Raw genomic sequence first — 26,763 nt, 5'->3', positions numbered from 1 at the left:
TTTCTCCTGAGTACGCCGATACCCCATATGTGGGGGAAAACCACTGCTTTGGTGTACGGCAGGGTTCGGAAGAGAAAGGAGCGCTATGTTGGCTGGGATAGGTTGCAGACACCATGTCACATTTGCAGAGTCGCTGACATGCCGAAACAGCAGAAACCCCCACAAGTGACCCCATTTTGTAAACTACACCTCTCAAGGAATTCATCTAGGGAAGTAGTGAGTATTTTTTAATTTTTAAATTTATACCACTGGGCAGTGAAAAAAGCATAATTATATTTTTACCACAAAAAAATGTTTTACCCTCAGATTTTACATTTTCACACAGGGCAATGGGTAAAAATGGTGCCGAAATGTGTCACACAATTTCTTCTAAACGTGGCAATACCCCATATGTGGCTGTATCGTACCGCTTAGCCATACGGCGAGATCTGGGGGGGACGGAGCGCTATTTGACAATTGGAGAACAAATTATTGTAGAATAGGCATTTGGATTTGGGAGCACAAAATTTTCTGAATTTCTTTTGGGGGGGCAAGGGCCATTTCGCTTTTCCAGAGCCGTTCTGCTACCAGTAACTTGGAAGTCCCTTATATTTTTAACAGATGACGGACCTGAGTGGGGACTAGCTTTTTTTGAGGACTGAGTTGAAGCTTTTATTGGGAACATTTTATGTAACATTTATCCGGCGCTCTAGGCTGAGCACTTACATCGGGGTTTCCATCTAAATTTCCAAGTGATGTAATTCAGATGAAACCCCTGCGGGATCCATTCACTGTAATAAGGCAGCAGAGTTACTCTGGACTCCGTCTGGCCTCTGTTTAGCGGTGTCCTTTTTTTCAGAAGTGCACAAAACTGTGGCCAACCGCACTTTTATGCACGCCTAAAACAAATGACACCGTGGGATCACAGGCCAGATGGCATCCACAGTGCCTATATCTGCCTCATTACAGGGAATCATCCGTCATGGGTTCCATCTGAATCACGTATTTCAGAGATTTACATGGAAACTCTGGTGTAAGTGACGCACCCCCTGGGCCTGTGCTGCTGCTGCTGTGCAGGGGGAATACCCGGAGCCGGATCGCTGGGGGTTGTAGTTCTCCGTGGCGGTGACCCGGTCCGTGCCCAGGGTGGTCAAACCAGTGGCAGTCTAAATGTTGTAATAAGTGTCCGACTACGCCACCCGTGGATTGCGGTCAGTGGGGACCGCCGCTGCGCTGCCGACCGCTGAGGCTGATGTTGGTTGCGCAGCCGAGTATGGGATAACTCCCCACGGGAGGAGTAATTGCCTCAGGGCAGCTAATGTGAGAGATGATGGGAGTGATGGTGTGAGGGTCCCAGTGCTGATGGTGCTGGTGCGACAAGGAATCACAGAGACGTGTGGTGCAGTTCAGGGTCTTTACTGATGGTACAAGGCAGACCCTCCCGGGAGTACTGGCTAGTATAAGGGGCCTGGTCAGTCTGCGAGCAAGCAGGAGTTCCCCTGGCCAGGTGGAGTTGTAGGCCTCCCCGTTAATCTGCACTCTTCCTGGCTACCTTGCTGTCAGCGGTTACAAGTAGCCCATGTCCCTGAGTATACCGTGTGGTGCTCACCCGTATGGCTGGTGACTTGGGGCCTTCTGTTAGCCTCCGCTCCTGGATGGCGGCGCTGGTCCCTTCTCTGTGACTGAGCCTCCGGGCTTCTATGGCCAGAGGACCTGGAATCCCCTGCCGGCTGGTTTCTGCTGCTGGGTGTAGATCAGTCCCCACAGCCTCGGACTCCTGTGTCCGGTTTTAGTGTCCTTGTCCAGGGCGAGCTCTGCTCAGCTCCAGCCCCTGGACTTCTGCTACTGCTCCTACAGAGCTCCTAGTTCTTCCTTTCCCTCTCCAGGCTCTGACTGCTCTAATCCCGCCCCAGACCCAGTTTAAAAGGGCAGATTCCTCCCCTCCCAGGTCTGGGCGGACCGTGTTGCATGCTTAGGGATCCTGACCAGAGAAACCTCCCACTTGCTCTCAGACATAATATCTCTATTACTGCGGCAACCAGACCCCTGGGGTGTCGCATTCCCCCCTAGTAAATTTTAGTACTCCGGGACTAAACACATTTTTGAAGAAACATAAATACAAGGTATAACAATAACAAGACAACATATTTACAAGAAGCTTTAGTCTGTAGAGGTCACGGCGTTTCCGTGACCGGGTGTCCATATCACCCAACAAGGCGAAGTCTTGGCACAGAATAGGGGACCTGTCCAAAGCAAACCCCTTGCGTTGTCCTTGGGCGTGGCTGCAAGGGTAGAGCTAGCTACTTTGGGCCGCAAGTAGGCCACGCCAGACAGGTTGAACACAGAACTTAAACACATGCTAAAAAGAAAGAAAGAAATGTTTATTAAAGGTAGAGCTAGCTACTTTGGGCCACAAGTAGGCCACGCCAGACAGGATGAACACAGAACTTAAACACATGCTAAAAAGAAAGAAAGAAATGTTTATTAAATGGAAAGAGGGAGGCATATCTAAAGAAGATTATAATGCAGTCTGCAGATCCTGCAGGGCACGTATCGGGTTAGCTAAAGCTGACAATGAATTAAGGCTTGCAAGAGATGTCAAAAGCAATAAAAAAGGATTTTGGGGGTATGTCATAAGTAAAAGAAAAGTCAAAGATGCTATAGGATTTTTACAGGATGAAAATGGAGAAATGGTAAGAGAGGATGTTGAGAAGGCCGAACTTTTTAATTCCTATTTTGCATCTGTTTTCTCTCAGAAAGAAAATGTAACATCAACTGATCTTCACTGTCCTTTTAGAGGAATAGAGGAATCCAAGTTATCTGTAAACAGAAAGATTGTGAGGGAATATTTAGCTAACATAAATGAGTTCAAGTCTCCAGGTCCAGATGAATTACACCCCAGAGTACTGAAGGAGATCATAGAAGAAATTTTAGAACCACTCTCCATAATCTTTGAAAATTCTTGGAGAACAGGAGAAGTCCCAGAAGACTGGAGAAGAGCAAATGTTGTTCCTATCTTCAAAAAGGGGAAGAAGGTGGACCCAGGGAACTATAGGCCGGTGAGTCTGACTTCTATACCAGGAAAGATCTTTGAACAAATTATTAAACAACATGTATGTAAGTACCTGGATAAGAATGAAGTGATTAACCAGAGTCAGCATGGGTTTGTAACTAACAAGTCATGTCAGACTAACTTAATTTCCTTCTATGACAGAATCACTGACTGGGTGGATCAGGGAAATGCTGTAGATATAGTATATCTTGACTTCAGCAAAGCATTTGACAAAGTATCCCACACCATCCTTATTGAAAAAATGACCAAGTATGCAATGGACCAGGCAACTGTTAGGTGGATTCATAACTGGCTTAGTGATCGGACTCAAAGGGTGGTTGTAAATGGCTTCACATCCAGCTGGATGAATGTCTCAAGTGGGGTACCACAGGGCTCCGTCCTGGGACCTGTATTGTTCAACATCTTTATCAATGATTTAGATGAAGGAATTGAGGGTAAACTGATTAAATTTGCTGATGACACAAAGCTAGGAGGGATAGCTAATACTAGAGAAGAGAGAGAGAGGATTCAAAAAGACCTAAATAAACTGGAGCAGTGGGCAGCAACCAACAGAATGGTTTTTAACCGGGAAAAATGCAAAGTACTACATCTGGGCAATAAAAATGAAAAAAGCATATACAGAATGGGAGGAATAGAGCTAAGCAACAGTACATGTGAAAAAGACTTAGGTATACTAATAGATCATAGACTGAACATGAGTCAACAGTGTGATGCAGCAGCAAAAAAGGCAAATACAATTCTGGGATGTATTAACAGAAGCATACAGTCTAGATCACGTGAAGTCATTATCGGTCTTTACTCCTCTTTGGTCAGACCTCATCTGGAATACTGTGTACAGTTTTGGGCACCACATTTTAAAAAAGACATAGACAAACTGGAGCAAGTTCAGAGAAGAGCGACCAGAATGGTGACTGGTCTGCAAACCATGTCCTATGAGGAACGGTTGCAGGATTTGGGAATGTTTAGCTTGCAAAAAAGAAGACTGAGGAGACTTAATAGCTGTCTACAAATATGTCAAGGGCTGTCACATTGTAGAAGGATCATCTTTATTCTCATTTGCACAAGGAAAGACTAGAAGCAATGGGATGAAACTAAATGGGAGGAGACACAGATTAGATATTAGAAAACACTTTTTGACAGTTAGGGTGATTAATGAGTGGAACAGGCTGCCACGAGAGGTGGTGAGTTCCCCTTCAATGGACGTCTTCAAACAGAGGCTGGACAGACATCTGTCTGAGATGATTTAGTGAATCCTGCTTTGAGCAGGGGGTTGGACCAGATGACCCAGGAGGTCCCTTCCAACTCTACCATTCTATGATTCTATGAGGTTTTCTCTTCCGCGGCCGTCTTCGCAAGAGGCACCAAGGTGCAACTATCTACAAAACTGTTCCGGTTATCCAGTGTCCATAACCTGTTAGTCCAAATAAATCTGCAGGGTAACTGAGAAACATAATTAGTAACAGGCAACACACATAAACCATAAACATTTTTCAATAAACAGTCAACTTTACAGTGCATTGGTTTAGATTCTCCAGCGAGCGGGCATCTGAGCTCTAGTGACTCTAGTGGACCTACGGAGCTCACTAACTGGTTCTGCACTACAGGGTGTAGGAGGTGTTATGGGCAAGCTGGGCAGCTTTCTGCGCACTCTTTGGCTCACTAGGGGCACGGCAGGCTCACTACTAGCAGAGGGTTGATCCTCCTGTACTGCTGGTGTGGACTCTTCTGCCTCTTGGGCCGGCTGCTCTTCCAGCTCTACCGGTTCCTCTGAAGGCACTTGCGGGGCTGGCTGGAGAAAGGTGAGGACGGGTACCACGACAGCGCCGTTTACTTGTGTCCAAGACCGGGGGAAGTCTCCGAGTACGGTACTGATCATTTCTTCCCTTTCCTCTGCGGGTTGAGGGTTTTCATGATCTTCTTCAGGGCTTTGCAGCTGCTCGGGACACTTCTTCAGGTGGTCTCTGGAGACAATGGCTGTGGTTTCTCCTCCATCCTTACTGATTACGCAGATTTTTGGGTTCTCATGGCTTGATGGCAGTACAGTGTACGGGTCCTTCTCCCACTGGTCGTCCAACTTGTGGAGCCGCCTCTTCCTCTTCAAGACCTGCTCTCCAGGTACCAGGGGAACAGCGGGAGCATACTGGTTATAAGCCTTCTCTTGCCTTTCTCTAGCTTGAGACAGACTTCGCTCGACGCTCTCCTGTACTTTCCGATACTGCTGCTGCCGTTCTGTATCCCAGTCTGCCTCTGGCGACGTGTCCTCAGGTGTCAGGACTCCCATATCCAGGTCGATAGGCAGCTTACCAGGTCTTGCTCTCATTAGGTAAGCTGGGGTACAGTTGGTGGAACCTACAGGGATGTGGTTATACAGGTCTACCAGATCGGGCAGTTTCTCAGGCCACAGACTGCGTTCTTCCAGGGGCAATGTTTTTAGCAGATCTATCACCACCTGGTTCATCTTCTCGCAGAGTCCATTGGTTTGAGGGTGATAGGGCGTTGTTCTTATCTTCTTGCAGCCATACAGGTTGCAGAACTCCTGGAAGACCTCCGCTTCGAAGGCTGGTCCTTGGTCTGTCAACACTTGGTCCGGGTACCCGTGTGGACGGCAGAAGTGCTGCTGGAAGGCTCTAGCTGCTGTTTGAGCCGTTAAGTCCTTGACCGGGACCACCACTAGGAACCGGGAGTAATGATCTACGATTGTGAGGGCGTAGACATACCCAGATCTGCTTGGAGCCAGTTTCACATGGTCCAGGGCTACCAGTTCCAGTGGCTGTCTGGTGATGATGGGCTGCAGGGGAGTCTTCTGTCTGGCACGGTCTTTTCTTCTCAGGTGGCACGGGCCACAGTCTCTGCACCACCTCTCGATGGCTCCTCTCATGCCTACCCAGTAGAACCGTTCACGCAACAAGAACTCCAGCTTCTTCCATCCGAAATGCCCTGCTCCGTTGGGGTATGCCTCCAGAATCATAGCCGCGTCTCGTCTTGGGACCACTACCTGCCAGGTCAACTCATGTGTTCGAGAGTTAACCATTCTCCGGCACAGCTTCTCCCTGTAGAGGAACAGCTTACTTTTCTCCTTCCACAGTTGCTTGGTCTCCTCCGGAGCATCTGGGTCAAGACAGGCATCAGCTTGGGTCAGCATTTCCTTCACCAAATGGACTGCGGGATCACTGTCTTGCGTCTCCGCCCAGTTGTAGTGGGGCAAGGGATTGAACGTCATGGAGCGCCTGTCCTTCACACGGTGGGAATACAGGGTAATCCCATGACGGTGGAACGCAGGGAGCTCAACTTCTTCCAGATCTTCTGGATCTTCCCCTACGTCCGGTAAGTTCGGCATTCTAGACAGGGCATCCGCGTTGGCATTTGAGCGTCCTGCCCGGTATTTGATGGTGAATTCAAAGTTGGACAGGCGGGCCATCCATCTCTGCTCCAGGGCACCGAGCCTTGCAGTGTCCAGGTGTGTCAACGGGTTGTTATCCGTGTACACGGTGAATTGGGAGGAGGCAAGGTAATGCTTGAAACGTTCGGTCACTGCCCACACTACTGCCAGGAACTCCAGCTTGAATGAGCTATAATTCTCAGGGTTCCTCTCCGTGGGCCGTAGCTTTCGGCTGGCGTAAGCGATTACCCGTTCTTTCCCTTGCTGGATCTGGGACAGTACGGCTCCTAGCCCGATGTTGCTTGCGTCAGTGTGGAGGATAAAGGGCTGGCTGTAGTCTGGATATGCCAGGATTTCATCCCCCGTGAGGGCCATCTTCAGCTGGCAAAAGGACTCCTCTTCCAGCTTTTCCCACCTGAAGGGCGGCTTCTGGTTTTTGGCTTTCCGTGATTGGCCTATCAGGAGGTCCTGCATAGGGGCTGCCATTTTGGTGAAACCAGGAATGAATCTTCGGTAGTAGCCTACCAACCCGAGTAACTGCCGCACTTCCTTTATGCTGGAGGGTCTTGGCCAGTCCTTAATTACGGTGATCTTATCAGGGTCGGGAGCCACTCCGTCAGCACTCACCACGTGTCCCAGGTACTGCACCTTTGGTTTCAGGAGGTGACACTTGGAGGGTTTCACCTTTAAGCCGTAGTTTGCCAGAGCTTCAAACACTTCTGTCAGGTGTTTCAGGTGGTCCTCGTAGGTCTTGGAATAGACGATGACATCGTCCAGGTATAACAGGACCGTCTCGAAGTTCCGGTGTCCCAGACAGCATTCCATCAACCGTTGGAAGGTTCCTGGTGCGTTGCAGAGCCCGAACGGCATGCAGTTAAATTCACTGAGACCCATCGGGGTGGTGAATGCGGTCTTCTCCCGGTCCGCCTCTGCTACAGGAACCTGCCAGTACCCGCTAGTGAGATCCAAAGTAGAGAAGAAGTTAGCAGATTTTAATGCAGCTAAGGACTCTTCTATCCTTGGTAACGGGTACGCATCTTTGTGTGTGATACGGTTGACCTTCCTGTAGTCTACACACATTCTCATGGTGTTGTCTTTCTTTTTCACTAAGACTAGTGGAGCTGCCCAGGGGCTACAGCTGTCCCTGATTACCCCAGCCTCCTTCATGTCTCTAAGCATCCCCTTGGCGTGTTGGTAGTGTGCCGGGGGTACGGGTCGGTATCTCTCCTTTATGGGAGGATGGTCTCCCGTGGGGATGTGGTGTTCTACCCCCTTTACTCGCCCGATGTCTAGCGGGTGTTTATTAAACACTCTCTCGTACTCTCGAACCACCCGATAGACTCCCTGTTTCTGGTGTGAGGGAGTGGAGTCAGTACCCAAATGCAGTTGCTGACACCAGTCATCCATTGGTTTCTTAGAGCCGTTACCTTCCTCTGGTTGAGATGGAGGCAAGGGTTCCACGGCCTGTACAGAGTTCTGGTTGATGGTGAACAATTTGGCTAGCGTGGCATACCGGGGCAGGTGTACTTCTCTCTCCCCGATATTTATGATGCGAACGGGCACCCTCCCATGGCGTACATCGACCACCCCCTGTGCTGTCAAAATGATGGGCCTACTGTCTGAGTAGACGGGTTCTACCATTGCTTGGTAGTCTCTACCTCTTAGACCAATAGCTGCCCGGCACCAAATCATCATCTCACTTTTTGGGGGCATGGCAATAGGGAACGGGTCACACATTCTCACGCTACCTATCTCACCACCAGATAGTTCCACCTGTTGCCGCTTCATCAGTGCCCGGATCTCTTTTTGGAGCACACGCTGCTGGCCGGAACTGGCGTTCTTGGCAACCTGCTGTAAAATGAGAATCACCTCTGCAAGATAATTTTCAATCACATTAGTTCCCAAGGTTATTCTAGGGTGACTCTCATGACGGTCTATGTCCACTATAATCAGTCCTTGTGCCGTCAGTTCGACTTTACCGATCTTAATGGTCACCTCTTTGAATCCCACCTGCGGCACGGGCTGACCATTGCTGGCGATGATACTCAGGTCGTCATCTGGGTAGCGGGTTATGTCCGAGTCATTCCAGTACTGCTTAAAGAGCACGTACGGGATGGTGGTCACCTGTGACCCAGTGTCTAGTAGGGCACTCATAGGAATGCCATCCAGTACCACAGGCAAGATTGGACGTCCCCCTATGTATTTATCACGCCAGTTTGATGGGCCTGATGGTCTTATGCCTGGGGGTTGGCCCTCTACCCCAGGTTGTGCCCGTTTAAATGACAGTACCTTGCCACATGTCCGGGTTGATTGCAGCGGCGGCAGATGGGTCGTCCGTCCTCGTTGTATCTGTCGCTGGGTCTTCCTCTGGCCGGTGGGGTCCTCCTCAGTCGGCGCCACGGGACGTCCTCCGGTCTGGATGCCAGCTGGATCTTTCCTGGAGAAGAGACCTGTAAAGACTGCACAGTTCTGGTTAGCGCGGCAACGCTCTTAGTCAGCTCTTGGACCTGATGGTGCAGGTCTGTAGCCGGGTCACTGTTTAAAGCCTGCGCATCAGCTCCCACAGGCCCTGCAGACAAGGGCGCCGTCTCCTGGTGGTAAGTGATAGCAGGGCGCCTGTGGGTCACAGCGCCCCCTGGTGCCGGTTCTCGGAGCACCCGGATGGCTCTGTCCTTGAACTGTGCAAAGTCCAGGTCAGGGTCCTGTAAGGCCATTGCCCGCAACTGGGTTCGGTGGGCATTGCACAGTAGATCCTCAATAAATTATTCAGTCAACAGCTTATCTTCATTTCCCACGCTGTCAGGGTCTGCCTGCTTGATGGCTCTCAGGGCCTCTTGTAGGTTTAGAGCATAGTCTCTTATACTTTCATGTGTCCGCTGTTTGCACCCATAAAATCTTAGTTTTATCTCAGCTGAGGTGCGGGTGTCAAATGTGTCTTTCAGCCGGGTTAGTATGTCTCTGACAGTCCTCTTCCTCCCAGGTGGCCAGGACTTTACCTCCCTTTGGGCTGCCCCGATTAATTGGGCCACCAGGATGCTCACTTTTTGCTCTTCTGTGAGGGGGTACACCTGGGAGAGGCTATCCAGTCTTTCTCTAAAGTCATTTAGGGTATGTGACTCCCCTGAGTACTGGGGTAGCCAGGCTGCCCCAGGGATATAGGGCATGGTGAAGGGCATGACCACAGCAGCGGTTGCGCTGGCGGTGGCTGTGGCAGTGGAGCTCCCCTCGGTATCCGGCATCCTCCTCCCCCCTAGTGGACCGTGGCCTACCTTGCGATGCTCTTCTTCCGTAGGCCGCGGCTCCGCAGTCGATCGTCGGGGTTGAGGACCTGGCGTCGCGCTCCGATGACGTCAGCGTCGCTCTTCCTCCCTTCCAGGACCTTGCGCAGCGTCAGCGTGGGGCGGAGCTTCGGATCTCGCGCGCTTTCGGCGTCCACGCCCCTCTTCTTTCTGTGCGGCGTCCCGAAGATGGCGTCCGATGGCGGGAAGCAGCTGCGGATGGCGGGAAGAAGGCAGAAGACGGCGGGAAACGGTCCAAGATGGCGTCTGATGGCGGGAAGAAGGCAGAAGACGGCGGGAAACGGTCCAAGATGGCGTCTGATTGGCGGGAATCGGCTCCGGACGGCGGGAAACTTCACCACAGGTAAGTTCAAAAAGTCTTTTTCAGGCACGCAGTACCCGGTGGTTGCAGGCACGAAATCCTGCCGACTACGCCAAAGTTGACGCACCCCCTGGGCCTGTGCTGCTGCTGCTGTGCAGGGGGAATACCCGGAGCCGGATCGCTGGGTGTTGTAGTTCTCCGTGGCGGTGACCCGGTCCGTGCCCAGGGTGGTCAAACCAGTGGTAGTCTAAATGTTGTAATAAGTGTCCGACTACGCCACCCGTGGATTGCGGTCAGTGGGGACCGCCGCTGCGCTGCCGACCGCTGAGGCTGATGTTGGTTGCGCAGCCGAGTATGGGATAACTCCCCACGGGAGGAGTAATTGCCTCAGGGCAGCTAATGTGAGAGATGATGGGAGTGATGGTGTGAGGGTCCCAGTGCTGATGGTGCTGGTGCGACAAGGAATCACAGAGACGTGTGGTGCAGTTCAGGGTCTTTACTGATGGTACAAGGCAGACCCTCCCGGGAGTACTGGCTAGTATAAGGGGCCTGGTCAGTCTGCGAGCAAGCAGGAGTTCCCCTGGCCAGGTGGAGTTGTAGGCCTCCCCGTTAATCTGCACTCTTCCTGGCTACCTTGCTGTCAGCGGTTACAAGTAGCCCACGTCCCTGAGTATACCGTGTGGTGCTCACCCGTATGGCTGGTGACTTGGGGCCTTCTGTTAGCCTCCACTCCTGGATGGCGGCGCTGGTCCCTTCTCTGTGACTGAGCCTCCGGGCTTCTATGGCCAGAGGACCTGGAATCCCCTGCCGGCTGGTTTCTGCTGCTGGGTGTAGATCAGTCCCCACAGCCTCGGACTCCTGTGTCCGGTTTTAGTGTCCTTGTCCAGCGCGAGCTCTGCTCAGCTCCAGCCCCTGGACTTCTGCTACTGCTCCTACAGAGCTCCTAGTTCTTCCTTTCCCTCTCCAGGCTCTGACTGCTCTAATCCCGCCCCAGACCCAGTTTAAAAGGGCAGATTCCTCCCCTCCCAGGTCTGGGCGGACCGTGTTGCATGCTTAGGGATCCTGACCAGAGAAACCTCCCACTTGCTCTCAGACATAATATCTCTATTACTGCGGCAACCAGACCCCTGGGGTGTCGCATAAGCGCTCAGCGCAGAGCGCAGGATAAATGTGAGCAGAGCCTTACTGGGATCTTTGGGGACCTAATAAACAAATCAGTAGCAGGTGAAGAATTGGTTTTATTTATTTTTTACGCCGTTCCTCGTGCAGTATAAGTGATGTGATTACTTTATTCTTCGGGTCGGTGCGATTACAGAGATACCAGATTTATATCGGGTTTTTATGACTGACAGCTGTCACACACTAAAAGAAGCTTTTTTTTGCAAAATCTAGTTTTTGCATCGCCATATTTTGAGAGCTATAATTTTTCCATATTTCGGCCGACAGTCATGTGACGGCTTGTTTTTTGCGGGACGAGTTGACCTTTTTATTGGTACCATTTTTGGGTACGTGACATTTTTTGATCGCTTTCTATTCCGTTTTTTGGGAGGTAAAATTAACAAAAACAAACAATTCAGGAATTGTTTTTTGAGGGTTTTTTTTATGCCGTTCTGCGTGTGGTAAAAGTGATCAGGCAGCGTTATTCTAAGGGTCAGTACGTTTACAGCGATACTACACTTACTGTATTTTTTTTTATGTTTTGGCGCTTTTACACAATAAAACAATTTTATAGAAAAAAATATTTTTTTTGCATTGCTTTATTCTGAGAGCTATAACTTTTTTATTTTTCGGCTGATGGAGCTGTATGGCAGCTTTTTTTTTGCGGAACAAGATGACGTTTTCAGCGGTACCATTTTTATTTCCATTTTGCTTATTGATCGCATTTTTTTCCACTTTTTGTTTGGCGATATGAGGAAAAAGCATAGTTTTTTGTTCCGTTTTTTATTTATTTTTATTACGGTGTGCACAGAAGGAGTTAATTAGTGTGACAGTTTTATAGCTCAGGTTGTTTCGGACGCGGCGATACCAAATATGTGTACTTTTTTTATTTTTGCATAAATATACGGATTTATCGGTTTAATATTTTATTTATTTTAATTTATTTTGTATTTTTTTTTTAACAGTTTCAAAACATTTTTTTTTTACTTTTTTTTACATTTTTACTTAGTCCCTGTATGGGACAATAATTTTTTTTTTTATGATCGCTGATCTCATGTAATGTAATAGACATATATTACATTACATGAGATCTTCACACAGTCAGTGTGTCCTGCCAGGCTTCAGCTGCAGGCTGACGCTGGCAGGACACCATATATGGCAGAGCTGGAGGCGGTCATGTGACCTCCAGCTGCCATAGCAACCCAAGGTCCTTGAAGGTATCAGGTGTCTTCGGAGAGGTAAGTATACCACCCCCTCTCCTCCTGCTGTCTTCTATATGCCGCGATCACTATAGATCGCGGCTTATAGAAGACAACAAAGGGTTAACATCACTGGGACCTGATCCAATCAGGTCCCGATGATGTTCCCTGTCAGAGCTATCGCTCTGCACAGCTCTTGCAGGACCCTGGGGGTCCTGAGCGCTGCGAGACCACCCACCGTTTTTAAACGTCCGCGCTGCACAGAGCCCAGGCAGCGCGGACGTTTATGTACAGTGGGCAGTCGGGAAGCGGTTAAAGGACAGCACCAAGTCTTCAAGGCAGGAAATAAATAAGTTGGTGACATATTGCAACATCTATATTTTTCCATTCTTCAAGAACGACCTCTTTCAGAGCCTGGATGCTGGATGGAGGGTGATGCTCAACTTGTCTCTTGAGAATTTCCCATAGGTATCGATTGGGTTCAGATCAGGAGACAAACTTGGCCACTTAATCACTTGCACCCTGTTCTTCAGAAATGTAACAGTGGCTTAGATGGGTGTTTTGGATCATTGTCATGCTGGAAAAGTGCACGTCTACCAAGGGCACGGAGTGATTTAAGGGCTCGCTCACACTGGCTTATAACACGGCCGAGTGCTATGTGACATTTTATCGGATAGCACTCAGCCCAATGTTATTCTATGGGATAGTGAAGTTTTTTCTAAATGCATGATGCCTACGGTGAAACCTGGTGGCAGTGACCTTACGAGGGGTGCTGAAGTTGGGGAACTACATTTCATTGATGGTATCATGAATTCACAGATGTACTGCTCTGTGTTGAAAGAGAAGATGCTACCACTACTCCGTGCCCTTCGTAGACGTGAACTTTCCCAACATGACAGTGATCCAAAATGCACGTATGTTGTATTTCTGAAGAACAGGATGAAAGTTATTCAGTGGCCAAGTGTCTCCTGATCTGAACCCAACCGAACACCTATGTGAATTGTGAAGATACAAGTTGAGCATTGCTTTCCATCCACCATCCTCTAAAAGAGGTCGTTCTTGAAGAAAGGAAAAAGATAGTTGTTACAATATGTCGCCAACTTGTTCATTCAATGTGATGAAGACTTGTTGCTGTCCTTAAAGGGAATCTGTCACCAGAAAAAACGCCTTTAAAAATTATGGCGGTCATACAAAATACTAGATTTAGTAGTTTTTGATGTGGGGATGTATTCATTTTTGCATCAACTATTTTGAGTAAAACTCCAGATCTTTTAATGAAAGTTATATTATTAACTTTACTTTCATGTTAAGAAATGTTCTATGAAACTCAGTCTTGTCAAAATGTTGGAAATTGTTCCTGTGTTCATTGAGAAATTGAGGGGTTGTACTCATTTATGGTGAGCATGGATAGATCTCTCTTCTTTCTTTTTCTCTCTTTCTCTCTTTTTTTCTCTCTCCTCTCTTTCTTTCTTTCTTTCTCTCTCCTTTCTCTGTATTCTTTCTCTCTCCTCTTTTTCTTTCTCTCTTTTTCTCTCTCTTTTTCTCTTTCTCTCTTTTTCTCTTTTTCTTTCTCGCTCTCCTGCTTTCTCTCTGCTCTCCTGCTTTCTCTCTGCTCTCCTGCTTTCTCTCTGCTCTCCTGCTTTCTCTCTGCTCTCCTGCTTTCTCTCTGCTCTCCTGCTTTCTCTCTGCTCTCCTGCTTTCCTGCTTTCTCTCTGCTCTCCTGCTTTCTCTCTGCTCTCCTGCTCTCTCTCTCATTAGAGCCTGGAACTAAAGCCGTTATTAACCAACATGATGGCGTGTGGAGGCGCATCCCAGAGCACGGCTACTGTGCAGCTCAGAGACGTCTTGTGTACTTGAGTGGGAGGTTTTGGTCAAGGCAAGAGAATACTGTAGGTGCAAATGAATGGCAGATTACAGAGCACAAGAAGGATAAGTAAATGAAGGTGAGATTTAGTAAGGTGCAGTGTTGTAAAGACACTTGTATTTGATGTGCAGTGACTGACAGGCCATAAGCTGCCTTATCATGTGCCTGGCTTCTGTCTATTGATGCATAAATGGATAGAAATCTCTTGGTGATTGAATACTCTCATTTTAGGGCATGTAAGGCCACTGGCAGTTAAGAATTGGTGGGTGATGGAGAGTTTTAATCTTTTATAATACTGTTTTTTTATGGTCTATGGGTGTTATAAATGGGGCACCCTGCTGAAGATCCCCTTTATAAGCCAGAGCAGAGAGCCGCTAACATGCAAATACCTGGATTTGGGCTCTGCACTTATTACAATGTAATATAAAGGGGATCTTCACCATTTATAACATATGAATGACTTAAGGAACAGAGCAGTATATTACTAATCAGAAGATATACACACGTGGTCAAAATTGTTGGTACCCCTCATTTAATGAAAGAAAAACCCACAATGGTCACAGAAATAACTTGAATCTGACAAAAGTAATAAATTAAAAATCTATGAAAATGAACAAATGAAAGTCAGACATTGCTTTTCAACCCTGCTTCCCCAGAATTTAAAAAAAATTAAACTCATGATATAGGCCTGGACAGAAATGATGGTACTCTTCTTAATTTAATATTTTGTTGAACAACCTTTTGAGGCAATCACGGCAATCAAACGATTCATGTAACTGTCAATGAGACTTCTGCACCTTTCGAAAGGTATTTTGGCCCACTCCTCATGAGCAAACTGCTCCAGTTGTCTCGTGTTTGAAGGTTGTCTTTTCCAGACGGCATGTTTCAGCTCTTTCCAAAGATGCTTAGGTCCGGGCTCATAGAAGGCCACTTCAGAATAGTCCAATGTTTTCCTCTTAGCCATTCTTGGGTGTTTTTAGCTGTGTGTTTTGGGTCATTATCCTGTTGCAAGACCCATGACCTGCGATTGAGACCATGTTTTCTGACACTGGGCAGCACATTTCTCTCTAGAATCCCTTGATAGTCTTGAGATTTCATTGTACCCTGCACAGATTCATGACACCCTGTGCCAGATGCAGCAAAGCAGCCCCAGAACATAACAGAGCCTCCTCCATGTTTCACAGTAGGGACAGTGTTCTTTTCTTGATATGCTTCATTCTTCCATCTGTGAACATAGAGCTGATGTGCTTTGCCAAAAACTTCCATTTTTGTCTCATCTGTCCATAGAACATTCTCCCAGAAGCTTTGTGGCTTGTCATCATGTAGTTTGGCAAATTCCAGTCTGGCTTTTTTAGGATTTTTTTCAACAATGGTGTTCTCTTGGTCGTCTCCCATGAAGTCCACTTTGGATCAAACAACGACAGATGGTGCGATCTGACACTGATATTCCTTGAGCTTGAAGTTCACCTTTAATCTCTTTAGAAGTTTTCCTGGGCTCTTTTGTTATTATTCGTATTATTCGTCTCATTGATTTGTCATCAATTTTCCTCCTGCGGCCACGTCCAGGGAGGTTGGCTACAGTCCCATAGACCTTAAATTTCTGAATAATATGTGCAACTGTAGTTACAGGAACATCACGCTGCTTGGAGATGGTTTATAACCTTTACCTTTAACATGCTTGTCTATAATTTTCTTTCTAATCTCCTGAGACAACTCTTTCCTTTGCTTCCTCTGGTCCATGTTGAGTGTGGTACACACCATGTCACCAAACAGTACAGTGAGTATCTGTAGCCCTATATACAGGCCCACTGACTGATTACAAGATTATAGACACAACTTGATTTAACATGTCCCTTTTGAACCATTATTTTCAGGGGTACCATCATTTCTGTCCAGGCCTATTTCATGAGTTTAATTTTTTTTTAAATTCTGTGGAAGCAGGGTTGAAAAGCAATGTCTGACTTTCATTTGTTCATTTTCATAGGTTTTTCATTTATTATTACTGTTGTCAGATTCAAGTTATTTCTGTGAACATTGTGGGTTTTTCTTTCATTAAACGAGGGGTACCAACAATTTTGACCACGTGTGTATCATATGGCTATCCATGTTACTGCCTAATAAACTTACTCTTGAGGGACAGATCGTCCAATGGATAATTAAGGGAGGAAGCTGCAAAGCAGCAAAAAATGACGATTAATAATGTCCATTATGATCAAAGATAGAAAACGTTATTAAATCACTTCTGACAAGGTAAGTGGGAAAATGCTTAGAACAAAATACATAGACGAATAAAATCTGAAAGGGCGGCGCAGTAATGGAAATACTTGACTATATAAATATATAAAGAGTTAGTACATACATAGAGTGGTCATACCGCAAACCACTCAGGGCTAGCATCATAGATGGAATAATATACAAAGTTGGTGCAAATATGGAATGGTCACATAGAGATAGGCACCAAGGCTAGTAACTGAGCTACAAGGCTGGCATACATAATAATATATAAATAATCAGATATATCTATAAACATGGGCTCAAAAAAATTCTAATACCTTAAATAGCCGCAGACCACTGCCAGAATTCCATCTCTCCGCATATCACCCTGATGCGCGTTTTGGCACAAGCCTTTCTCAAGGGGTGAGAAACTCCTTGGTACCTGTCTCTATGTGACCATTCCATATTTGTACTAACTTTGTATATTATCCCATCTGTGGTGCTGGCCCTGAGTTGTTTGCTGTATGACCACTCTATGTATGTACGAACTCTTTATATATTTATATAGTCAGGTACTTCCATTACTGCGTTGTCCTTTCAGATTTTCCCACTTACCTTTTCATATGTGATTTAATAAAGTTTTCTATCTTTGATCATAATGGACATTATCGATTGTCATTTTTTGCTGCTTTGCAGCTTCCGCCCTTAATTAACCATTTATAACATCCATACACCCCAAAAGAGCGGCATTGGAAGGTTCAAACTCTTCATCATCCAGCAGTTTGGAATTACTACTGGCCTTACATGTAATGATTACATGGACTGCCATTTAAGGCTGGGCAATTAATTTTTTTAGACACTAATTTTGCCAAATGCTTTGCAAAAAGTAGAATCCAAAAAAGTATGCTTCCTTATGTTGGGGTTTTAGAACTGATTCCTGCTGCAGTTCATTACACCAGAGGTCTGTAATCTGCAGCACTCCAGATATCATGAAACTACAACTCCCTGCGGTGGCTGGACATTGCAGTTGCAAAACAGCTGGAGTGCTGCAGGTTAGTCTCCTCTGTATATGCTTAAAGGGAGTCAGCCTCCACAGAACGAGTGTTCATACCAAGTACACGTGCAGATAGATGGAAAGCAAGCAGGTGTGAAGGTGCACTTAAATATTTGTCCTCACCACGGTGCAGCAAGCGCATTTACTTGGTTTGAGCAGTCATTCTGTGTTGACAATCCCTTTAATGTAGGCGTCAGCAGGTTTAAGATAACATGTTCTTCTATAGTGGTTGTGAACAATCTTTGTGGCCCCAGTTGATCCTTGAAAGGAGTGGCCTTAAAGGGATTTTCCCACAAGCGAAAGTTGATTTTAATCAATAGATCTTGGAATAATAATAATTTCCACTTAAATAAAATGTTCCTGTGCTGAGATAATCTTATACATGTTCCCCTGCTGTGTACTGTGTAATGGCTGTGTCTGACCGTACAGGAACATGGTCTGATCATACCACTTCTCCTGGGCAGGGGAGGAAGCAAAAGAGTATACAGACATTACAGCAGGGGATCACAGAGGATTCTTTTTTTAAGATAAAACTTTTCCCTTCCTGTTTTAACCCCTTTACAGCCTGTGACGTATTAGTACGCACAGGCTGTAATCCCCCGGTTCAGTGAGGGCTCCGGCGGTGAGCCCGCAATGAACCGAGCACATGTCAGCTGATTATTACAGCTAACATGTGCCTGCAACAGCCGCGGGTGGAATCGCGATCCACCCTCGGCTGTTAACATGTTACATGCCGCTGTCAATCTCCGACAGCGGCATTTAACGCGCGCTTCCAGGAAGCGCGTCCTAAGCCACGCCCATCGGCGACCCCCGTCACTTGATCGCGGGTCACCGATGGGTGGGCGTGACAACCCAGGGTCTGCAGCAGACGCCTGCGGTTGTCATGAGCTGGTCGCTATGAGCGCCACCTAGTGGTCGGCGCTCATAGCACAGGACCATTTCTGCTGCATACAGGGGATCTGCTGATCCCCTGTATGTAGCAGAGGCAATCGGACAGTTGCTTCTTCTATACTGTGTTCCAAATTATTATGCAAATAATATTTTCTCAGATTTTCCCAAATTACCTATATGAATTGCAGTCATTGTAATTTTCCAGTCAAATAACTATTAGAGTACAAATGAAAGGTTTTTGGACAAACTGCCTATGATAACAGTATATTTTTAAAAAAATAAAACAATCAAACTGCACTCAAAATGCATGTTCCAAATTATTATGCACAGCAGAGTTTTCAACCTTTTCATTTTAATAAAGAACAAAAAAATGGTCATTTTTGAAATTCTAAGCATTAGCAGGTTATTACAAACTGAAATCAAACAGTTTTCAACTCAAAACTTTATTCTAGGTGATGTTACATTTGCACATAGGACCCCTTGTTCGAAAGGAGCTTCTGAACTCTCTCATCCATTGAATTTGTCAGGTTTTGGATGGTTTCTGCTTCAATTGTTTTGCATGAGGACAGAATACCCTCCCAGAGCTGTTGCTTAGATGTGAACTGCCTCCCGCCATCATAGACACTCCTTTTGATGATGCTCCAGAGGTTCTCAATGGGGTTGAGGTCAGGGGAGCATGGGGGTCACACCATAAGTTTGTCCCCTTTTATGCCCATAGCAGCCAGAGATGCAGATGTGTTATGTGCAGCATGAGACGGGGCATTTGGGAAATTTGGGAAAATCTGAGAAAATATTATTTGCATAATAATTTGGAACACAGTGTAGTCTCCTATGGAGACTATAGAAGAAAGCAAAAAGTGAAAAAAAAAGTTTTTAAAAATATTAAAAAAATAAAAAAATATAAAAGTTTGTCACCCCCCTTTCGCCCCATTCAAAATAAAATAATAAAAAAAAAAACCCTACATAGACATATTTGGTATCGCCGCGTTCAAAATCGCCCGATCTATCAATATAAAAAAAGAATTAATCCGATCGGTAAACGGCGTAACGAGAAAAAAATTCTAAACGCCAGAATTACGTTTTTTGGTCGCCGCAAAATTGCAATAACGGGCGATCAAAACATCGGATTTACCCCAAAATTTTATCAATAAAAACGTCAGCCCGGCGCGCAAAAAATAAGCCCTCACCCAGCCCCAGATCCCGAAAAATGGAGACGCTACGGGTCTCGGAAAATGGCGCTATTTTTTTTATTATTTTTTACCAAATTTTGGAATTTTTTTTCACCACTTAAATAAAAAAGAACCTATACATGTTTGGTATCTATGAACTCGTAATGACCTGGAAAATAAGAATGGCAGGTCAGTTTTAGCATTCAGTGAACGTGGTAAAAAAAATAAATAAAAAACAACTGTGGTATTGCACTTTTTTTGCAATTTCACTGCACTTGGAATTTTTTCCAGTTTTCCCGTACACGATATGGTAAAACTAGTAATGGCGTTGAAAAGTACAACTCGTCCCGCAAAAAATAAGCCCTCACATGGCCATATTGACCAAAAAATAAAAACGCTATGGCTCTGGGAACAAGGGGAGCAAAAAACGAAAATGCAAAAACGACAAATCCCAAGGTTGCGAAGGGGTTAAACAATGTTTTATTTCAAAGAAAGAACAGCATGGGATCACAGCTGATTCTATCTATATACTCTCTTTTGCTTCCTCCCCTGCCCAGGAGATGTGGTATGATCAGGCCATGTTCCTGCACAGTCAGACACAGCCATTACACAGTACACAGCAGGGGCACATTTATAAGATTATCTCAGCACAGGAACATTTTATTTAAGCACATCCAATTGTGGAAATTATTATTATTCCAAGATCTATTGATTAAAATTAACTTTTGTTCTTGGGAAAACCCCTTTAAGGAGAACACGTCCCCTTTTCTGACATGTCTGCTTTGATAAATACTTGTATACCTCATTAAATAACAATTCTAGAGGATCCTTTCTTAAAATTCTGCATTGTGCTGTTCCTCTGTTATTCCGCCATGTAATTTGTAAATGAATTAACAACTGGGTGTTACCGTTTCATTTGCCAGCACTGATTAGCCAGTACCCAACAGGGACACACCCCTAAATGGTAACGCCCAGTTGCCTTTTTTTTCCCCAACTTTCTATGAGAAATACAAGAGGAAAAGCACAACACAAAGATCCAAGATGATCCAGAATTGTTACTTCATGAAGAATAAAATGATTTACTAAAAGATACATGTCAGGGGAGGTGAGACCTATCTTCTTGTAGGAGGACCTGTCACCTGGTCAAAAGTGTCCAGTTTTTGCTCTTCATGTATTCCCACCACTCAGCTCTTTTTTTTTTAAAATCTGCCATACGTTTTCAGAGGTGAGGGTCTTTTTATTTAGTGCTGGTTTTAGTTGTGGTTACAAAGGGGGGTGGCTCCCCGGATTTGTTGGGGGCATCTCTATAGGCTGCTGTGATAACTAATCAGAAAAGACCATAAAATTGACTATATCAGGCACACTAAATAAAAAGGCCCATATTTCTGAAACCATATGGCGGATTTTAAAAAGCAAAAAAGCGGAATACTCGGGAGCAGTGGGAATAAAATAGGATCAAAAGCTGGCCACTTTTGAACTGGTGACAGGTCCTCTTTATGGGGTTGTGCACCACACCCCTTCATCCTGGCACGGAGAGGCCCTGCGGAGGTGTCCACCAATGCTGGTATTGTGCACACGCCTGCATCTAGCGCTACTGATAAAGGATTTAGATTGTGAGCCCCATGGGGACTGTGATGATGATGTCTGTAAAACTGTGGAGTGTAATTGTGCTTTGGAAATGAGTAAAATACATAAGATCTGATGGTTGCCACATCGGCAGTGTCTCTTGGTGCCAGATACAGAAGTGAGAGCTGCTGCACAACCCCTTTAAAATAGTTTACCACCATTTATCCTATTCAGTCCTCAGGTTAGGTTTCTTTGTGCTTCAGTAAACTGCAGTAATCTGAACGGCACAGAATATCATACTGGTGTTTGCAGACCTGCTGAGGCAGCCAGGAGGAGAAGAAAGCAGAATTACCTTCACTTTACTGTGGAATTGGAGGCAGGGGTTATATGTGACTATACGACCTCGGTAACATAGTCCTTGTAATGAACGCAGCCATAGTAATAATGACTCTCTTTCATCCATTATTTCATTTATAAGTGTCAAGCTGGGATCAAACCTCTGACATCCAGTAGCCAGGGCTTCCTTATTCCATGGATCACGGGCCACGGCATTGCTGCCGACTGTTAACTCTTCATGAGCCATATTCTACAGCGAATTATAAGAATTCAGCCAAAAGGCCAAGAAACCCCGGGACCTGTGTGAGCTGAATCCAGATGACGTCCCGTGCACATAACTAGTTTTCTAATTCCTAGGAGCGGAGGGCAACCTGCACGGCACGGGGAGTCTTGAGTGGGTTATATAATTAATGCATGTGTAGGTTGTAAATTAGAGTTTATTCGGCCTGCTCTGGGACTCTGGAAATAAGGCGAACCCCCCCCCCCCGCCATCTCTCCGGGGTTACTATAGCAACCGCTCACCCCACCAGTCTCTTCATGGTGCACAGCCTATCACCGGCCCCGCCGTCTGGATGTCGTCGGTACAGTATTTTTATTCACACGCTGCTCCTGTAATGCACCTTGGGAAAAATGAGATCAGATGGCTTTCATAAGAAAACAGTTCTCCCCTGCCAACGCCTTGCAGTCGCTTAATATTGAGACAGATCTGTGATGTTATTAGATTCCTCGATAGCGGCTCGTCCCAAGTCTGTTTTCTCTGCTGTAATTGCTTTCTTCAGCACAAGTCTGCATGGAGGGATAACAGCTGCCACTTCCATTGGGTTACTTTCCACACAGGACTTCTCAGCTTACAGAAAAAAGTGATAAATCCTCTACTTTACTGCGGGCACCTATGATCAGAACTAATAAAAGTTACTTCTGTCTTCTTCTGTCTCTGTAGAAAACAAATGTGAAGTTATTGTACTTATTGTAGATCTGCCTGCGCCCGGCGTCGATCTGTCTCACCGTACAAACTACCTACATAGTAAAATAAACTCTTATATCTGATGGTTTACTTAATTTTAGAAAAATCCACATCAGAATAACTGTATAACCTGGAAATAAAAATAAATCCAGTGCTCATAAAATGCTTATTTTTAATGGATCCTGTCCAGAATGTTTTACTCTGAAGCTCTGCAGCTTTTCAGAGAAAATCTAGTCTGAAAAGCCATCCAGGGACAATACATCTCGGGTGACTAGTCTAAGGTAGGTCTCCGGCTTCTTCCCACGTTCCGATCCCCATGATAGGTCTCTCCTTATGTTCACACATAGGGAGCTGTGTGACCCGCTGGTATCGCTGTGTGGTATGAATTGGGGGTTGAATGCTGCTCAGGTCCAGACCACAGCATTTATTTTCAATACAGCAGGTAATTTTATTAGATTTAGATGGGACAACTGCTTAAGATGCCATAGGGAAGTCTGTGCTTTTTTTTCTGTCTTTTTTTTTTTTGTTTTTTTTTTATCATATGGCATCAGTTTGCTGGTTCCAAGATTTTCTTGGGCAGAAAAAGAACTCCCCTATTTAGGTATCTCAGTCACCAAAAATATTAATTCTATGATTTCTCTCAACATTGAAAACTTAAGTACCACCATTGCTAAGGATCTACTTGCCTTGGGCAGTATGATCTTTCATGGTTGGGTAAAATATTAATAATTAAATCAATTATCCTTCCCAAAATACTATATTTTTTTAGAACATTACCTCTTACGATTCCCTCTTCCTCTCTAATTAGGCTACCAAATCAAATTAATTCCTTTATCTGGAATTATAAAAAAGCTATAGTCCCCGCTAACATACTATACAAGAAAAAACAAAATGGCGGCGCCAGTCTCCCTAACATTACAGCTTATTATTTGGCCAATTTCATCAAACAAAGTTCTTACTGGTTCATTCCAGATAACCCTCCTGCCTGGTATAACCTTGAATTTTACCAAAATAATAACTCCCCTCCTTGCGACTTGTTATATAAACAATTATTTTAAAAATTCTTTCAACAACTCTAATAACCCCATTTTCCAAGCTACTTTTTCCGCTTGGGAAAAAATCTCGTTACCCAAAGGGAAGGTAAAAAAATTTGACATTATTAAAACTCTCCCTTTTATCATTTATAGCTTCTCTTAATAATGCCCTAATCCCCTCTCAATGGTCGAATTTTGGCCTTAAGAAAGTAAGAGATTTATACAATGGTGATAATATCTGTTCATATACCGAATTAAAACCAAATTTAGCCTACCTTCCTCTGATTTTCTCCATTTTGTGATCTTAAAAGATTATGTAAAACAATTCTTAATTAATAAACCAAAAATTTCTGAACAATCAGCTAAACTCCTTTGCAATATTGATCATAATTTGTTCTGGGGCACAAAAAATGTATATTTTTGGTTCAACAACGACATTGAATTAGTTGAAAACTCATACTTCGCCAAATGGGAATCTGACTTAAAAATTTCTCTAGTTTTAGACCAATGGGAAGACGCCATAAATTACTCCTACTCAGCTACTATATCAACATCTCTTCAAGAATCTTATTATAAAATCTTGACTAGATGGTATTACACCCCATCTAGATGATCCCATATTAGTTCTGAAATATCTCCATTGTGCTGGAGAAATTGTGGTATTAAAGCCGATCTTTTACACATCTTTTGGTCCTGCCCGAAAATCAAAATCTTATGGGATCAAATCTCCTCCTTTATCAATCAATTACTCAATAGGTCTCTAAAAATTACCCCAAAGATGGCGCTATTATCTATTGATTTAGAAACTCTGGAACCTCATTGCAGACGTATCCTCATACATATCTTTCTCGTAGTCAAAACCTCATTGGCCTTCTTCTGGAAGAAAACAGATATTCCCAAATTCTCAGATATGCTCGATAAAATCTCTACACACAGAGAATTTGAACTTAGATTTGCTATAATAAATAATTGTCTTCCTAAACATACCAAGAAATGGGAACTTTGGTCAAATGCTTACTCTTAAAACCCTTTTGCTCGTAAAAGATTTGTATTCCGTTATTGGGTGAATATTAATTCTTTATAACTGTTCGTTAATGGTTATTACTATTGTACTAAGGTATCATTATACTTTTGTTATTACACCTTCCCTTTGTCATATCTGTTTGCTTTATTGTGTCCTCCCTTATTTCCCTCCTCCTTTTTCCCAGTAGTTCTCCCTACCATATTCCCTTCCCCTATTCCCACCACTCCCTTATCCTTTCCTTGAATTACATTTCCCCCTCCCTGTTTTATAAAAAATGTATCAATAAATATTATTTTAAAAGGAAGTTGCCAATCAGTGGTGGGGGTGGGTTTACACAGAGCAGTTGACTAAGGGCTCTTTCACATGTCCGGTACAGTTTCCACACGTACCGGAGACACTGACACACGCAGACCCATTCAAATCTATGAGTCTGTGCACGTCAGCGTGTTTCCACGGACCGTGTGTCTGTGTGATCCACACACTGACATGTCCGTTTTTGGCCGGCAGCACTTATCTCACGGACCTATTCAAATCAGTGGGTCCATGTAAACACGTACCGCACACGGCTGTCATCAGTGTGACTCGTACATGCGCTTGGGAATCAGTGTACAGTTACTGCGGTTCCCAAGTGCTGAACACTGCCCTCATCATGGTTCCCTGCAGGCACTGCGATCGGCACCAGCATGGACACTGATGAGTAGTAGTGTCTGCTCCCGCAGTATCCACCTGTAAAAATAAGCATAAAATGTAAAATCCATATACTCACCTGTCCTAAGTGTCCCCCGCTGTAATCCATGCCACCGATCAGCGGAGGAGCCGGGGAGAAGGACAGGTGAGTATATGGATTTTTTATTTTATTCTTATTTTTACAGGTGGACACTGCGGGAGCAGACACTACTACTCTCATCATTGTCCCTGCTGGTGCTGATCGTAGCGCCAGTAGGGGACAATGATGAGGGCAGCATTCAGCACCCAGCGCTTGGGAACAGCACTAATTGTATACTGATCCCCAAGCGCCGGTACGTGTGCTCCTGATGCGGCACATGGTTGCAACATGTGTGACACACACGAGATATGGATGTCTTCGGTATCGTTTTTTTCCGGTACCGGAAATATACGAACGTCTGAAACCGGCCTAAGAGACACAAGTCCTGCAGTGATAATCTCCTGCTGATAAAACACTGCTTTTAATAAAACTGCAACACCCAGCATATTCAGTGACACATCTCTGGAATCAGGGTCTCAGCCCCTGCATTATGCTGCTTTTTGATTACATAGGTCAGGTCAAAAACTATTGTCTGTTTTTTTTTCTTTGCAGACAATCATTAAATAAACCCAAAAGCTTAAACATGAAAATGCCCGCAGACTCTAATGGATGCGTGTTCTTTGCTTGAAAAACACGGACAGAACACATACTTGAAACACAGAGATTTGACTAAGGCCTCGATTTGCTGTATTTGGTGGGCAAAATGCAGAATTCTCTTTGAATTTCATCCTTTGAGTGCAAAGTGTGAAATTTAAGGAATATTTGCATTTAGCACGTAAGGATTGTGCTAGAGATACCCTGCAAAAGAATCCTCAGCAAATGTGCTAGGGGTGTGCTTACTTTAATGGTACTGTATATACCGCTGCTGGGGAGGATGTGACGCCCCTTCCTGCTTTGCGTTGCGGAGCATGTTGTGGTGATATCTACATGAACCGATATGCTGTGGATTTCATGTCTGCAGTGCAGGTAACAAAGTGCCGTGGAGTTTCTCCCCAGCAGGTACAAATGAGGGCACAAGCATGGCCTTGTGTATAAGGCTCTTAAAGGAATGTCCCCACATAACGTAAATGACTTTATTAATTGCAAATGCCGCCCAGTATTATCTACATTTAATTGCTATTTTAGGATTTATAGTTGAATGTGCTACATCAACTTGAGGGACTGTTCTCCTTTTTGGAACCTGACATGCATTGTGGATCCCAACCCTGCAGCATGTCAATCTGTGCTGTGGATGACCATGGGTTTGTCACTCTTTGCAGTACGAAAAAATGTGCAGAAATCAGAGAATTCTGCCGTTGTACTTACCTTTTTCCTTAACTACAGATTTCACTTTAGTTTTTACGCTACAGAAATTCTACAGAGGGTACACCACAAGGAACGAATCCTAAGGATCAGCTATACATATCCATAACTCTCCCAGCTTATATAAAACATATCCGTAGGAGGCCATAAGATTGCCCATTCCACCTGTTCCATTAACAGACCCCTCTGAC

The 26,763-nt window shown here is 45.1% G+C and overlaps 1 protein-coding gene across 2 annotated transcripts in view; it reads left to right on the top strand.

Annotated features, from left to right (window-relative positions):
• MRPS27 (mitochondrial ribosomal protein S27) overlaps positions 1–26,763 on the top strand; it is a 103,737-nt gene that overhangs the window by 32,349 nt on the left and 44,625 nt on the right. The window contains exon 3 of one of the 2 annotated variants that reach the window (XM_073679616.1): positions 2,736–3,038. The exons of the other annotated variant lie outside the window; for it this stretch is intronic. Coding sequence (XP_073535717.1) covers positions 2,983–3,038 — 56 coding nt within the window. The 5' untranslated portion in view covers positions 2,736–2,982. The remainder of the gene's footprint in view (positions 1–2,735; positions 3,039–26,763) is intronic. 2 annotated transcript variants of the gene reach the window in all.

This window comes from Phyllobates terribilis, unplaced genomic scaffold (genome assembly GCF_046119375.1).
Source record: "Phyllobates terribilis strain yellow unplaced genomic scaffold, ASM4611937v1 Scaffold_1__5_contigs__length_1240528914, whole genome shotgun sequence".
In the NCBI taxonomy this organism is placed as follows: domain Eukaryota; kingdom Metazoa; phylum Chordata; class Amphibia; order Anura; family Dendrobatidae; genus Phyllobates; species Phyllobates terribilis.
The sequence above is the reverse complement of the archived record's forward strand: the minus strand, read 5'-3'. Positions and strand labels throughout refer to the sequence as shown.